General features: G+C 45.5%; 1 protein-coding gene across 1 annotated transcript; it reads left to right on the top strand.

Annotated features, from left to right (window-relative positions):
- The first annotated feature begins 541 nt into the window (after positions 1-541).
- Positions 542-6994, top strand: LOC136632206 (indolethylamine N-methyltransferase-like). Its single transcript, XM_066606930.1, has 3 exons — positions 542-1941; positions 3175-3382; positions 5703-6994. The coding sequence occupies exons 1-3, from the start codon at positions 1677-1679 to the stop codon at positions 6139-6141; spliced, it is 912 nt and encodes a 303-aa protein (XP_066463027.1). The 5' UTR covers positions 542-1676; the 3' UTR covers positions 6142-6994.
- The last annotated feature ends 6405 nt before the right edge of the window (positions 6995-13399 follow it).

Below are 13399 nucleotides of genomic sequence, written 5' to 3' on the forward strand. Positions count from 1 at the left end.
CTTCCCCTTCTCTCCTCCTAACTACTCTCCTCTAGCTGTTTGCAATGGGAGGCCCCATCCCATTGCTGGCTGCAGACAAGGGGCAGGGAGGGGGGCCCCCTCCCATTGCAAAGAGCCGGAGGAGTGGAGAGAGAAGATGAGCCGACGAGGGGGAAAGAGACAGCACGCCCAATGACATTGCGGCCTCGGCGTATATGCACCAGGGCCATGCTGTTTGAACGGGCGCACAAACATTAGATTTGTGCGCCCATTCACGAATTTTTACAGCGCCAGTGGGCGCATGTAAAAACTCCTACTCCTGAAATTGGATGCAAACTATTCCTACAGGTGTCTTAATCTTTGTAGATTACTTTTAAGCCTTCCAATTCTATATAACCTGTATTGGAACAGACTACATTACAACTCCCTTCAGGGCAGGATTTAGACAGTTTTGCTCTTCAGGACAGAGCACACTGCTAGCATAAGGGCAAGAAAAAGACAATTAACTAAAGAAGACAGATAATTATAATCCTTATAAATGTATGCTGTCCCTATAGATAAATTGCCAAGAAAACCAAGGTGGCAGTTTCTTATACCACCATAATGCACTTGGAAACGGAAGAAAGCTCTGATAGGAAGAGGTCTGGCAGACCAAATGCCACTACAAAATCAGATGCCAAGTTTTGGGAGTCAACAGCACAAAATCATCAAGCACTTCTTGATGTAGCAAAAAATAAATAAGTTTCCATTTAAACTGTGAAGGGGATGCTTCTGGCTGCAGGTTTGACAGAGAGTATCAGTAAGAAAGCCACTACTATGATTACAGCACCTCCAGTTGACTACTGAAGAGGGGAAGAAAGTCTTATGGACTGCTGGATCAAAATTTGACATCTTTGGTACTACATGCAGGGTTTTAGTACACTATCAAGTAGGTGAAAGAATGGTTCCCGAATGTGTGACATGAACTTTCAAACATGGAGTTAGAAGTCTGGGATTCTTTTGCTGAATCCAGAATTAGCAACTTGCACAGGGTAACTGACACACTGGAAAAAGGGCTGCACAGCATTTTGACACACCGTGCAATACCCTCTGGTCTATGCCTAGTTGGTCAGGGCTTCGTATTATAGCAAGACAATAATCCAAAACTTACTTCCAGGTTATATCAGAATTACTTATGAAGACAAGAAGAACCCAGTAGGCTTCAAAGAATGGAATAGCCTGTACAGTATCCAGACTTAAACCCCACTGATCTTGTTTGGGGATGAACTGGATAGAAGGGTGAAAGCAAAGCAACCTACAAGTGCAGCACATTTGTTGGGACTTCTGAACAATATTGGGAAAAAAATGTCTGAACAATATCTGAATGCAATTGTAGAAAGAATGCCCTGATTATGTAAAACTGTTGTATCATCTGGAGGTGGAAACTGAAGAGTCGAAAATCTTGGTTTAATTTGGTAAAATAAAGTTAATCTATTATTTTTATTTATATTGTTCCTTGTTCTATGCTTTCATTTTAAAGTACATTTGAGACATCAAATTGTGTAAATATTAAGAAACTGGAAAAATTGAGGTGTTAAAAAACATTTGATGGGTAGTGTAGGGATATTTTTTTCTAAGAAAGAGTTAAATGCTGTCTCTTACTGAATCCAGAAATTACTCTGTGTTTAAGCTTTGTTTACTCTTAAAAATTTGGTCAGATGCCACTGCTTTTAGCCTGTTCGTTCCTGTACAGAAAGATTCCTTGCTCAGACTTAATATTTGCTCATATATACCATGTTCATGCTTTATTAATTGTGAATGCTGCAAGAATGGACACAGCCTTTACCGACAAAGACACTTATCAAGATATCTTTGATCCAGAAGGATACTTAAATACTTATTATAACCCCAAATCAGGAATTCTCGTGGTTGACGGATTTCTAAATTTTGCACTGAAGAAGCTTCATGAAGCTTTTGCTACAAGTAAGTCTTAAAAGTTTTATAGATGTAAAATTAGTTTGAATTGCACAAAACCAGTTTTGTGTCCCTGTGCTCAAAAGTCAACTTGTTTTATACGTAATTCACTTGAATGTTACAGGTCTTGTACTGGCATTGTTAACTCCTGGGTTAGTCAAGTCAATGTTTAAATATTTGAGAACTAGCACTGACATGGCAAGGGAAGTCTGTCAGTATACTGCTTGCTTGCATAGTAACCAGTATAGCACACAGTAGTCTCTAAAGTCATTAATCACTTTTAGCCAAGCAAATTACATGTCATATTGTTATTTTATAATTAGGGATGAGCGAGTATACTCGCTAAAGCACTACTTGTCCGAGTAATGTGCTTTAGACGAGTATCTCCCTGCTTGTCCCTGAAGATTCAGGAGCCGCCGCAGCTGACAGGTGAGTTGCGGCGGGGAGCAGGGGGCAGCAGGGGGGAGAGAGGGAGAGAGAGATCTCCCCTCCATTTCTCCCCGCTCTCCCCTGCAGCTCCCCACTCCGCGGCGGTCCCCGAACCTTTATGGACGAGCAGGGAGATACTCGTCTAAAGCACATTACTCGAACGAGTAGTGCCTTAGCGAGTATACTCGCTCATTCCTATTTATAATACTTAAAAGGATATTTTGGTTATGTAAAGTAAGGTCCATCACATCTGATTTCAAAAGCTATAAAACTTACTAATGTTATCAATGGTTTTCTATGATTTGTATGTAAAATCTATATTTCTACTTGCACCTCACTGATTGTTTTCTTCTTGTTTCTATCTTCAGAGACCTTTATGCTCGTCATAATGTGTGGTTGGCCTTGTGCAGTAGTGCACAAAGAAGCCCCTTTCACTATAATTTATCTTCCGGGACACACAGAACAAAAAAAAGATACTAATAGATAAGCTTCAATGGGGACATCAAGTGATGTATAATGCTGCAGAAAATGTATGCACTATATATTAAAAAATAAGCGTGTGTCATGTAATTGCTGCTAGGACATGTCCCATTATCTTGACATTGTATTGAACTGAAAGGACCACACGGTCTGGATGCTATGATATTTGGCAATGAGGATGTAAAAACTGTGGATAGGGGTGTTTTTAATATGGACTAAAACATGCTTAAGGTAAACTTTAAGTTCACATTCAACTGCCTTTTATATCACTTACCAAAATAGCTTAAAACTTCAAATATCAATTAACTAATATATATTAGTGTTTCTCTATAGGAGGCATAAAGGGTAAAACATTGATCGATATTGGTCATGGACCTACCATTTATCAGGACCTCTCAGCTTGTGAATCTTTTGATGAGATCATTGGCGCTGACTACACTGATCGCAATCGAGAGTACTATGAAAGAAGCCTAAGAAATGAACCTGGAACGTTTGACTGGACAGATGCAATTCAAAAAGTCTGTGACATAGAAGGAAAAGGGTATATACAATTATGTTATGATTCTAGTCTTTAAATGAGAGTTAGATAGCTGCAGTGATTCCCATCCTTTTATACTTTACATAATTCTGGGTGTAACACTAGTCAAATTTATACAAATAAGAGAAATAGAAAAATACCTCTACACCGCCATCTGTTGGATGGAAGCATTTCTTCAATTTGAAGTGACCTTATAACAAGTCCTCAATAATGGCGAATATTAAACCAAGCCAGAAACCATGCACAGACAGACTGTTTGGGGGTGCTTGCTCCTCATCAGTGTGCAGTAGGATTCTGGCTTAGTCTGTGAGGGGCCTATGACGTGGGTAAGAAGTGGTGTTGTGTTTCCTTAAGGAGGGTATCCAAAAAGTGTGTGGAGAAACCTAGGTGGTGAGTGGAGCAGGGGATGGTATAGTCTCTTCCCAAGGAGAGCACCCAGAAGGGATGTGAGGACACCTAAAACCTAAGGAGCATTATCTTATAAGTCTCCTTACTTGGCTTTTTCTGGGTACTCTCCTTGGGGAGAGACTATACCATCCCCTGATCCACTCAGCCCCTAGGTGTCTCCACACACTGTTTGGATGTTCTCGTTAAGGAGACACGACACTGCTTCTGACCAAAGCCGGTCAAAAATACATTTAGTCAAAAATGTTCTTAAATATGACCATGCAAGAACAGCACCCCAAATTATGGAAAATTTACCTCTTTTAACTGTTGTTTTGGCTAGTTTTCTAAAATGCTAGGATTAAACAAAATTTGTAGCAAAATATATTACATAGGTATCACGGTTTTTGTTTCTACAGAACAAAGTTTTAAAAGTGTGGCCAAATCATAAAAAAATAATAATTGAAACATGTCTAGCTGAAAATGCAATCCAACCCACTGACCACATGAGCAGATTGCTAGATAGTTTTGTAGGAAATTATTTGATACAAATTTTTATTTCCTCATAGTGTTCCCTGTATGTACACTTATGCAGCAAAGTCTTAGAGAGGAAGACAGATAGATACAGAGATATTCTTGAGCAGCAGGATGCAGAAAAATGGTAGTGGCCTCTCCAAGAGGTGTGGCTTAGACAAAATGGCAAGGTTAAACATGTTCACAACCATTATATTAAAATCAAAATTCAGACCTCAGATCAGACTCCTAAAGTAATTTCAGACCCCAGACCTCCTAAATATGATCAGACCCACTGTATACAGTATATTTAGACTCCTTAAAGATATTCAGACCCCTCATAATAATATCAAACCTCAGACTAGACACAATAAATATAGCAATACTGCAGACCCCCTAAACTAATTTAATATCCCAGACCAGAACCCTTACAATTTTTAAGTCCCAGATTTATATATGCATATATAGGTTTCAGCAAAAGTAATGCCCCTTTTTTATATCATTGTTGCCAGGAGATGCATTGATCATGTCATTGACATTTAGTGATATTCAGCTGTCACAGGTTACATTTCTGACTGGAGTCATTCACTTTTCCCATCTTTTTCATCTGCCCCAGATCTCCATGAAGCCTTAAAGGGGTTGTCCCGCGCCGAAACGGGTTTTTTTTTTTTTCAATAGCCCCCCCGTTCGGCGCGAGACAAACCCGATGCAGGGATAAAAAAAAAAAACGGGTAGTACTTACCCGAATCCCCGCGCTCCGGTGACTTCTTACTTACCTTGTGAAGATGGCCGCCGGGATCTTCACCCTCGGTGGACCGCAGGTCTTCTGTGCAGTCCATTACTGATTCCAGCCTCCTGATTGGCTGGAATCGGCACACGTGACGGGGCGGAGCTACGAGGAGCCGCTCTCTGGCACGAGCGGCCCCATTCAGAAGACAGAAGACCGGACTGCGCAAGCGCGTCTAATCGGGCGATTAGACGCTGAAGATTAGACGGCACCATGGAGACGGGGACGCCAGCAACAGAACAGGTAAGTGAATAACTTCTGTATGGCCCATAATTAATGCACAATGTACATTACAAAGTGCATTAATATGGCCATACAGAAGTGTATACCCCAACTTTGTTTCGCGGGACAACCCCTTTAAGCCAGTTGTAATCCATAGAGAACTGAGACAGATGAAAAAGTTGGGAAAATGGAATGGGGCATTTTGCATATCTGTCTTGGGTTCATGCTTCCCGTAGTTCGAGCAGCATGAATCTGGTGATAGGTTCCCTTTAAATTTATGTTGTTTCTGCTTAGTTAATGTATGGAATAGCTAAAGAATATGTAAAATTAATATTACAAGTCAATCCCAAAGGAATTTTGCTTGCTTAGCTCATGACAAAGAAAAAATGATCTTTTTGTGGTTATTTTCCATTTTAGGACATCAGTAGAAGATAAGAAGAAGAAACTTAAAACTACAGTAAAGAAGACTCTGAAATGTGATGTCCTCAAGAGCAACCCATTAGAACCATTGGTTTTGCCGAAGGTTGATTGTGTGATGTCTCTTGGCTGCTTGGAGTGTGCTTGCAGCAATCTGGACACCTATAGAAATGTCCTCAAAAATGTCTCTTTCTTGTTAAAAATAGGGGGGTATATAATCTTAACGGAGATTCTTAACTGCAGCTCATACTTATCAGGGGGTAAAAGGTTCTCCTGCCTGGTGCTGACCGAGGACTTTATGAGAAGTGCTATAAGCGAGACAGGTTTTGAAATCATAGACCTGGAAGTTATCTATAGAAAGTACGACAAGAACCAGTATGAGCTTTGCAATCATGACTCAAGTTTGTTTGTTCTTGCTCGTAAAATAAAAGATGTTTAGAGAGAGCCTAGAGAAGAGCAAGAAGTATTTGATCAATAAATATTCAGTTATTTTTTTTTGCTTTACTTAAAGGGGTTGTCCCGTGCCGAAACGATTTTTTTAAAAATTCAATAGGCCCCCCGTTCGGCGCGAGACAAACCCGATGCAGGGGTTAAAAAAAAACAAACGGATAGTACTTACCCGAATCCCCGCGCTGCGGCGACTTCTTCCTTACCTTGCTAAGATGGCCGTCGGGATCTTCACCCACGGTGGACCGCAGGTTTTCTCCCATGGTGCACCGTGGGCTCTGTGCGTTCCATTGCCGATTCCAGCCTCCTGATTGGCTGGAATCGGCACATGTGACGGGGCGGAGCTACGAGGAGCAGCTCTCCGGCACGAGCGACCCCATTCGGAAGGGAGAAGACCGGACTGTGCAAGCTCGTCTAATCGGGCGATTAGACGCTGAAATTAGACGGCACCATGGCGACGGGGACGCTAGCAACGGAACAGGTAAGTGAATAACTTCTGTATGGCTCATAATTAATGCACAATGTACATTACAAAGTGCATTAATATGGCCATACAGAAGTGTATACCCCCACTTGCTTTCCCGGGACAACCCCTTTAAAGCTTTACAGTAGTTAGAAGCATAGCTGAAAGCTCAAGGGCCATAGTGTAACAGGTCAGCTTGAGCCCCAACTTCCACCTCTGTATGTCCGTAGGCTAGTAGATTTCTTTAGCAAGATTTGTAGCGTTCATATCAATCTGTCCATGCTATATTTGGTACTCGTATGTAACTGCAATATGCTGCCATCCAATGGTCATATAATACCGCAATAAATTACTCAAATAATACAATCACATCATAACTAAATACTGTTATCATTTATTGTTGAAATAATTCCACCGCCACATAATATTGTTATTCTATTACCAAATGAGCCTGATTCCAGAGCATGTTTGGGAGATCAATTTTCCCATATGTTGTTTTTAATAAAGTGTAAACACAAGGATGAAGGGAAAAAACAGACCACTTAAATGTGATGTCAAACCTGCCTAAAATTGTTATACTGAATCATATACATACACACTACTGCATTATTATTTCGCACAAACATGTGAGCCCTGATGTTATGGTATACTAACCTTGATATGCCAGCCCGGGTGCCCTAGATCTCACCCACAACCCCTGTCCCTGCCTGCTTGCCTCCACTCCTGGCTAACCTCAGGTGGGCAACTGGGTGGCGGTCACTACTCTCACTAGGGACCGAAAAGGGACGCTGGCGTATCTGGATGGAAAGATTAGAATACCGACAAAAAAGGCAGATGTAAATAACCAACACGAACAATACTAAGCAGAACTGAGGCAGATGGAAAAACCTGGCAGATGATAGCAAAGTATAGCAGACAAGATGACAGAGGCAGGTGACCAACAGAGGCAGGCTAGGTAGCACACTGAGGGAAACCAATAACTGGCAATGATTGCAAGTCTCTGCCCGACCTTTAAACAAAAGCCTCCGCCCAGGGGTGGAGAGAGGGAGACAGCAAACTCCCAACAGAACACAATAAAAGGGAGCTCGTGCACGGCAGTTGCACTCACAGGTGCGCGCGCATGGAGCTGCGTGCCACCAGCACCACGTTGCCCATGCCGGCCAGGCACTCCCCGGCAGCTGGACAACAAGCCAGGGGGACGCACGACGACCGCGGGACCCCGCACACCGCCGCCCCCGGGAGGACCAGCAACCACCGCATGGTAACACCTGGGATATTCACGGCAGAAGGAGACTATCCATGGCACATATACCAAGCAACCTACTCACTCCATCAGCTGCCTAGTAAGTGACTTCTGACAGCCACAAAGACAATGGAATTTGGCTATGGTGGGGCGTGAACTGCCAATATGCCATTTCTAAACTCCTCAAATTCTCATTATTGTCAGATAGCACAGTGAGGTCAGTTATTGCATGGTTGACAGATAGATGAAGTCAATTTCTTGGTATAGACAGTGAAGCAGTTCCTGATCCACTCTACATTCATCTACATATTGCACCAGTACAGGCTTTGCAGCTAAACTTTATCTTGCCAGGCTGTGACGCCCTCTCCGCTTTGGGTGCAGAGTGGGATGAGGAAACAGGAACAAGTGGATTCATATGGTACGAGGCCTGTATGCCACCTAGGCTTTGGGGTCAGATTGCTACTGTGATTACTGGGACCCCTATAGCTACGCTACTTGTGTTAGCTCATAAAGAGGGATACAATTATATGGGTCAGAAGAAGGAACTGTCCTTCCAAAAGAAGGATCCATCGGTAGTAGGCCTACAATAGCTTTCTGGTTCACAGTAGAGAAAGCATTAGCAGTCAGACAATATTGGTTTCTATTAGGGCTGCACATGACTAAGCATAGCTGCTTTCTTTCAAAAACAATGCAACAAATATCCATAGATTGCTAAAGATATTTTAGCTCCGCCTCATTAACTTCAAAGGAACTGATTTGCAATACCAAATACAACCCATGGACAAGTGTGACGCTGTTTCTAGAAGAAAGCAGCCATGTCTTTCTAGTGCTGTCAAAAACCTTTCATAAGTAAAATTATTTGAATGGTTTAGTTATTAAATAATAAATTAGAGAGAAACTCTTTATACACTCACTGACCTTAAATTGGTGGAATCACCATCACTACAGGTGCATAAATGTAGAGAGACAGCGTGTCTATGCCTAAGGCTCTGGCAGACCACCACACAATGTAAGCCATCCATCCCTCCCAAAGCACACAGAGGGCCGCAGCTCACCTGACCACCGGTACACCGACCTTAAGGTCCGTTGTTCTGCTGAACACTCACCACAGGGAGCAGAGAAGCCCACAGCCTGCTGCGGCCTGCAGACTTCCGGCAGTGAGAAATCGGGAACTGGGAGCCTCACTACACCTCCCACAGAACTGGAGAGCTCTCCCCGGACCCCCACAGAGGGAAAAGAAGTGGGCATTCCTGGCAATCCTCACCCTGCCAGTGTGTGGATCTCCGACAGCTAGGCAAGACCTGAGCCATCACGTGAGGGAGACGCACGATCCAACGGCCTCCTGCTAGTGACAGATGGCAGAGGACACATACCTCACCACTCTGCAGGCGGAGATATCCCTGGGCACTGGAGAGACCTGCTGATTCTAGGAGGACAATGCTTCACAGTGGAGGCACAGCAGTTGGACCTGCAGAGTGCCAGATACGAGACCCCACCATCCACCTGGGTGAGTGCCCTGCTGCACTGCAACACCCCTGTACAGCAGAGCCAGCAAGGTACATACCAGACACCCAGAGCAGCAGAGACACCCCAAATCAGCAGTACAGGTGTTCCCTCAATACTGTCTTACCATACAGAGACACTGTTTCCCCACCATCTGCAGGCCCTGTCTGGCCATCAGCCATACTACAGCACAAACTGCCTATCACCTGCCATTGTCCCCATCATCCAAAATGAGGACCTGGGGGGGCGTGGCCTAGCAAGCAAGGAGTGAGGACACACGGTGCTTCGCTCCTCCACAAAACCTCTGTTTTCAGCCCTTTTTTGGCCCAAAGCAGAGACCCAAACAGGATCAGACTGTGACACAGCACCTGGGGACCCACCAGAACCCGGCCAGAGGCGATAGCTTACCCAGAAAATCTCTGCCACCGGGAAGGAGCCGGAGAATCGCGGCCCAGCACAGCAGCCCGCACCTGACGGGACCCGCGCTCAGAGACACTTGGCGGGGAGCACCTGCGGAGCCCCAGACAAGGAAGAGCGGCATAAGGTACTTTCACCCTGCACACAGAGAGGAGGCTTCTTCATCCTCAGAGCCCGCGCTCCTATTGCGACTCCCCTGAAGCCACACCACCCCGCCGCCGGCCTGCAACCCGACTGCGCATATAATTAATCTCCCGCTGGTCTGGTCCCTCCGCTGAGAGTCCCCCCTCCCGCTCTGTGGAAGTGACAGTCTGCAGGATACTACAGGCGGGCACGTCTGGAGACCGGTGCTCAGCTCCTGTCCCTCCACGTGGCAGCAGCCACCTTGCCCCCCTCCCTGAAGCAATCAGGCTGCCCAGTACATAAATAAAAAAAAAAAAAAGGAAGCTGGAGAGAAATCCTCATCCCCCAAAGCAGTACTTACGATTGCAGGAGCCCAGCAGCACAACGGAGATTCCCCGGGACTCTCAGACCACGGCAGGCTCCTTAACAGTCACTGCAATTTATCCTCTATTGCACCACAGCACCATCTAGTGGCCAAAACGGGCAATAGCAGGCTCTGAACTCCTGCTCATCCCTCTTTCAAAATACATTGCAGCACTAAATAAATCCAATTTAAACAATAAAAGTGTCTCACCTGGGGGGGAGGCGTGGCCAAGCCTGCAGAGCGGGAAGTCGCACGGAGACTGTGCTCCGGAGCCATTAGGAGCTTAACGAGACTTTGGAGGCTTTTTGGGCTAACATTTGTGCCCAACAACATCAGGAAAAGCTTCCCTGCAGTGTGAGGAGCATTTTGAGACATTTCCCCGCAAAATCGGTGAGGCGGGAGTATCGGGACACAGCGCCTTCACGGAGCTCCGGTCTGGTCCCTGTGAGAGGAAGGTGAGCAGCAGAGCGGAGGAGCGCTCATCTGCCGTTAATTCTAATCACCGGTGTTCTTTCTGCTGGGAACGGAGCCTGCAGAGAAAAACGGAGGTGAGCTCCGCTACAGTGACAGCTCACAGGGTGCCTCTTTCACAACCCCGCGTTCGGAAGCAGCGGCAGCCGGCTCGGTGAGGAGCATCAGACAGCACACTGAACAGTGAGTAAAGGGGTCCTCCGGGAACCCATCCACCCTGAATTGAACTGTTCCCGAGCCACAAGGAACACCATTCCCACTCTGTTCCTCTGCATCACTCCACAAGACCAGTCTTCCCGCCCGAATCTCCCGCCATTTCTCTCTCCCCCCCCTTCTCTCCCCCTACTAAGCCTGCAGCCGTGAAGGGGAGCAGAAGTACTAGCTGCAAGAAAGAACCCCCAGACAACGCTGAAACTACCACCTTGCAGTGTACAGGAATATAGATGAGGGTGCTACCCTAATTTTTTCGGAGCTGGTTACCCAGCTCCACTATTAACACAATTTTTCTCTCTGGGGAATGTAGAAGCAATTTGCCTCCCATTTCACCTCACAAACAATTTTTTGCTGCTACGCAGCACCATATCGTAGCCACAGACAGCCTACTGACCCTCAGTACAGCAAAGCACTCTGCAGAGCTTCGCTCTAATTTTTTCAGAACTGTTTCATGCAGGTCTCCCAATAATACAATTTCAAGGACTCTTGATACAAGTTTGCCGCATTATAAATTTTTTAATTTATCCTGTTCGGACTCCTGAGTAGGATGGAGTGCTGAATGCAGAGCCTCGTCTGAGCGGCACCCTCGGGACCTGACCTACAGCTGCTTCTAATCCAGGAATGGGGAAGATTGGCAGGGAAAGAGAAAGAGGGGGAGACATTCAGAGCACCCCTAGACCACACAAAAATCAGGCAGATATGCAAAGATACCTCAAAGACCAGAGCACCCGCTCTCCACGACCTCCCTCCAAGACGGCGCAGGCGCAGGAGAGTACTTCATACAACAACAGGGAGGGAGAGGATGAGGCATCCGCAGATGGTGAAGAAGGAGAAAATGTCTCCAAAGGTTTTATGAGAGAGCTGTTCTCCCAAGCACTGCAACCCTTAAAAACAGATCTGGGAGAAATTAAAGAAGACCTCCGACTCATGGGCCGCAGGGTGGAGGAATTGGAGGCAACAACCACCTCTTTAACAACTCACTCGCTCGAGCTGGAAAAAACGCTGAGAGAGCATCATGACCAGATCAACAAAGCCCTGTTACAACAAGAAGACATCGAAAACAGAAACAGACGCAACAATATCCGCATCAAAGGGCTCCCAGAGTCCTGGGCGTCTGACTGCCTAATGAAAATAGCCAAAGAACTTTTCAGTCTACTACTGGGAGAGGAAAGAGCTTCCGGCATCGTTATTGAGCGCATTCACCGAGCACTCAGATCCCCTCCCCCGCCCTCGGACCCTCCCAGGGATGTCGTCTGTAAATTGCTCTCATTTCCTGACGCCGCGGCAATTTTAAAGGCAGCAAGGCAACACAAAGACCTTTGCTACGGCGACACCCCGCTTCAATTCTATCAAGATCTGGCCCCTTCCACCCTGCTCAAAAGGCGACTGATGCGCCCCCTTCTGGAGGCCCTTAAAGAAAAAGGAATAAGATACGCGTGGTTGTTCCCCTTCGGGTTGGGGATAACCCACGCGGGTCAAAAAATCAACATCCGCTCTCCTGGCGACCTCCAACAATGCTGGCAGTTGCTGGACATTTCACCCATTGAAATCCCGAGCTGGTTGCCTCTACCCGACCTCCCTACATTTTCCAGTCTACCTGCTACTGGAGGCTGGACTCCGGTTTGCAACCAAAAATCACCCAAAGGGAGGAAAAAGAAGTCCAGAGAAGAAATGGACACGATGGACACCTGAATCCACATGAGGTTTGATAAAATTTCTCCCCCTGAGAGGAAGAGGGTTACCACCACCTGTGGACATTATCATATTCCCGACTCTATTTTACTGCTAGTTACACCAGTTGAAGAGTCGACATTGTTGATTTGAATGTGTTGGTGGAGCCTGACCCCTTTGGCCTTTTGGAGCTGTTCGGGCTACAGAGGAAGCGGTGGGCACGCTTAACTTTTTCCCTGAGTATTTGAGGGGATGGCTTTCTCTGGCCCTTACAGTTCCATACAGGACCTTTAAGGTCTCCAGCTATTTAAAACTTCTGCCATAGATATGGTAATATTCACTCTGTGATTGTGTTGCTTTTCTCTTTGGTACCTACTCATCTTTGCTGGTTGATATACCAGCCCCCTGCCTGATTCCCCACCATCAGCAAGGGTCCTTGACCGTGTTTATCGGACCAGGCCGTAAATTCACTCTATTCAAGTACTTAGGTGCTGTGGGTTAGCTGCTTGTTGTAACTCATACACCTAACAACAGGAGTTTTATACAATTTTCTCTTACTATCATATATTGTATTGTTTTAATTGTCTGTCTGTGTAACTATCATTTTTTCCTAGTGTCTTGCTCCCTAGTGTATAATTCCCTTTACACTCACCTTGGTTCCCACCCCCACCCCTCCATTTGTTCGCTCCTATATCTTGTCTGGTAAGAAGGCTTCAATACAAGACCGGAATCTCTACTAAGCAATCTTTTTTTTTTCCCTACACCTCTCTCCAGTAAGCAGG

This window comes from Eleutherodactylus coqui, chromosome 6 (assembly GCF_035609145.1).
Source record: "Eleutherodactylus coqui strain aEleCoq1 chromosome 6, aEleCoq1.hap1, whole genome shotgun sequence".
NCBI classification, from domain to species: Eukaryota; Metazoa; Chordata; class Amphibia; order Anura; family Eleutherodactylidae; genus Eleutherodactylus; species Eleutherodactylus coqui.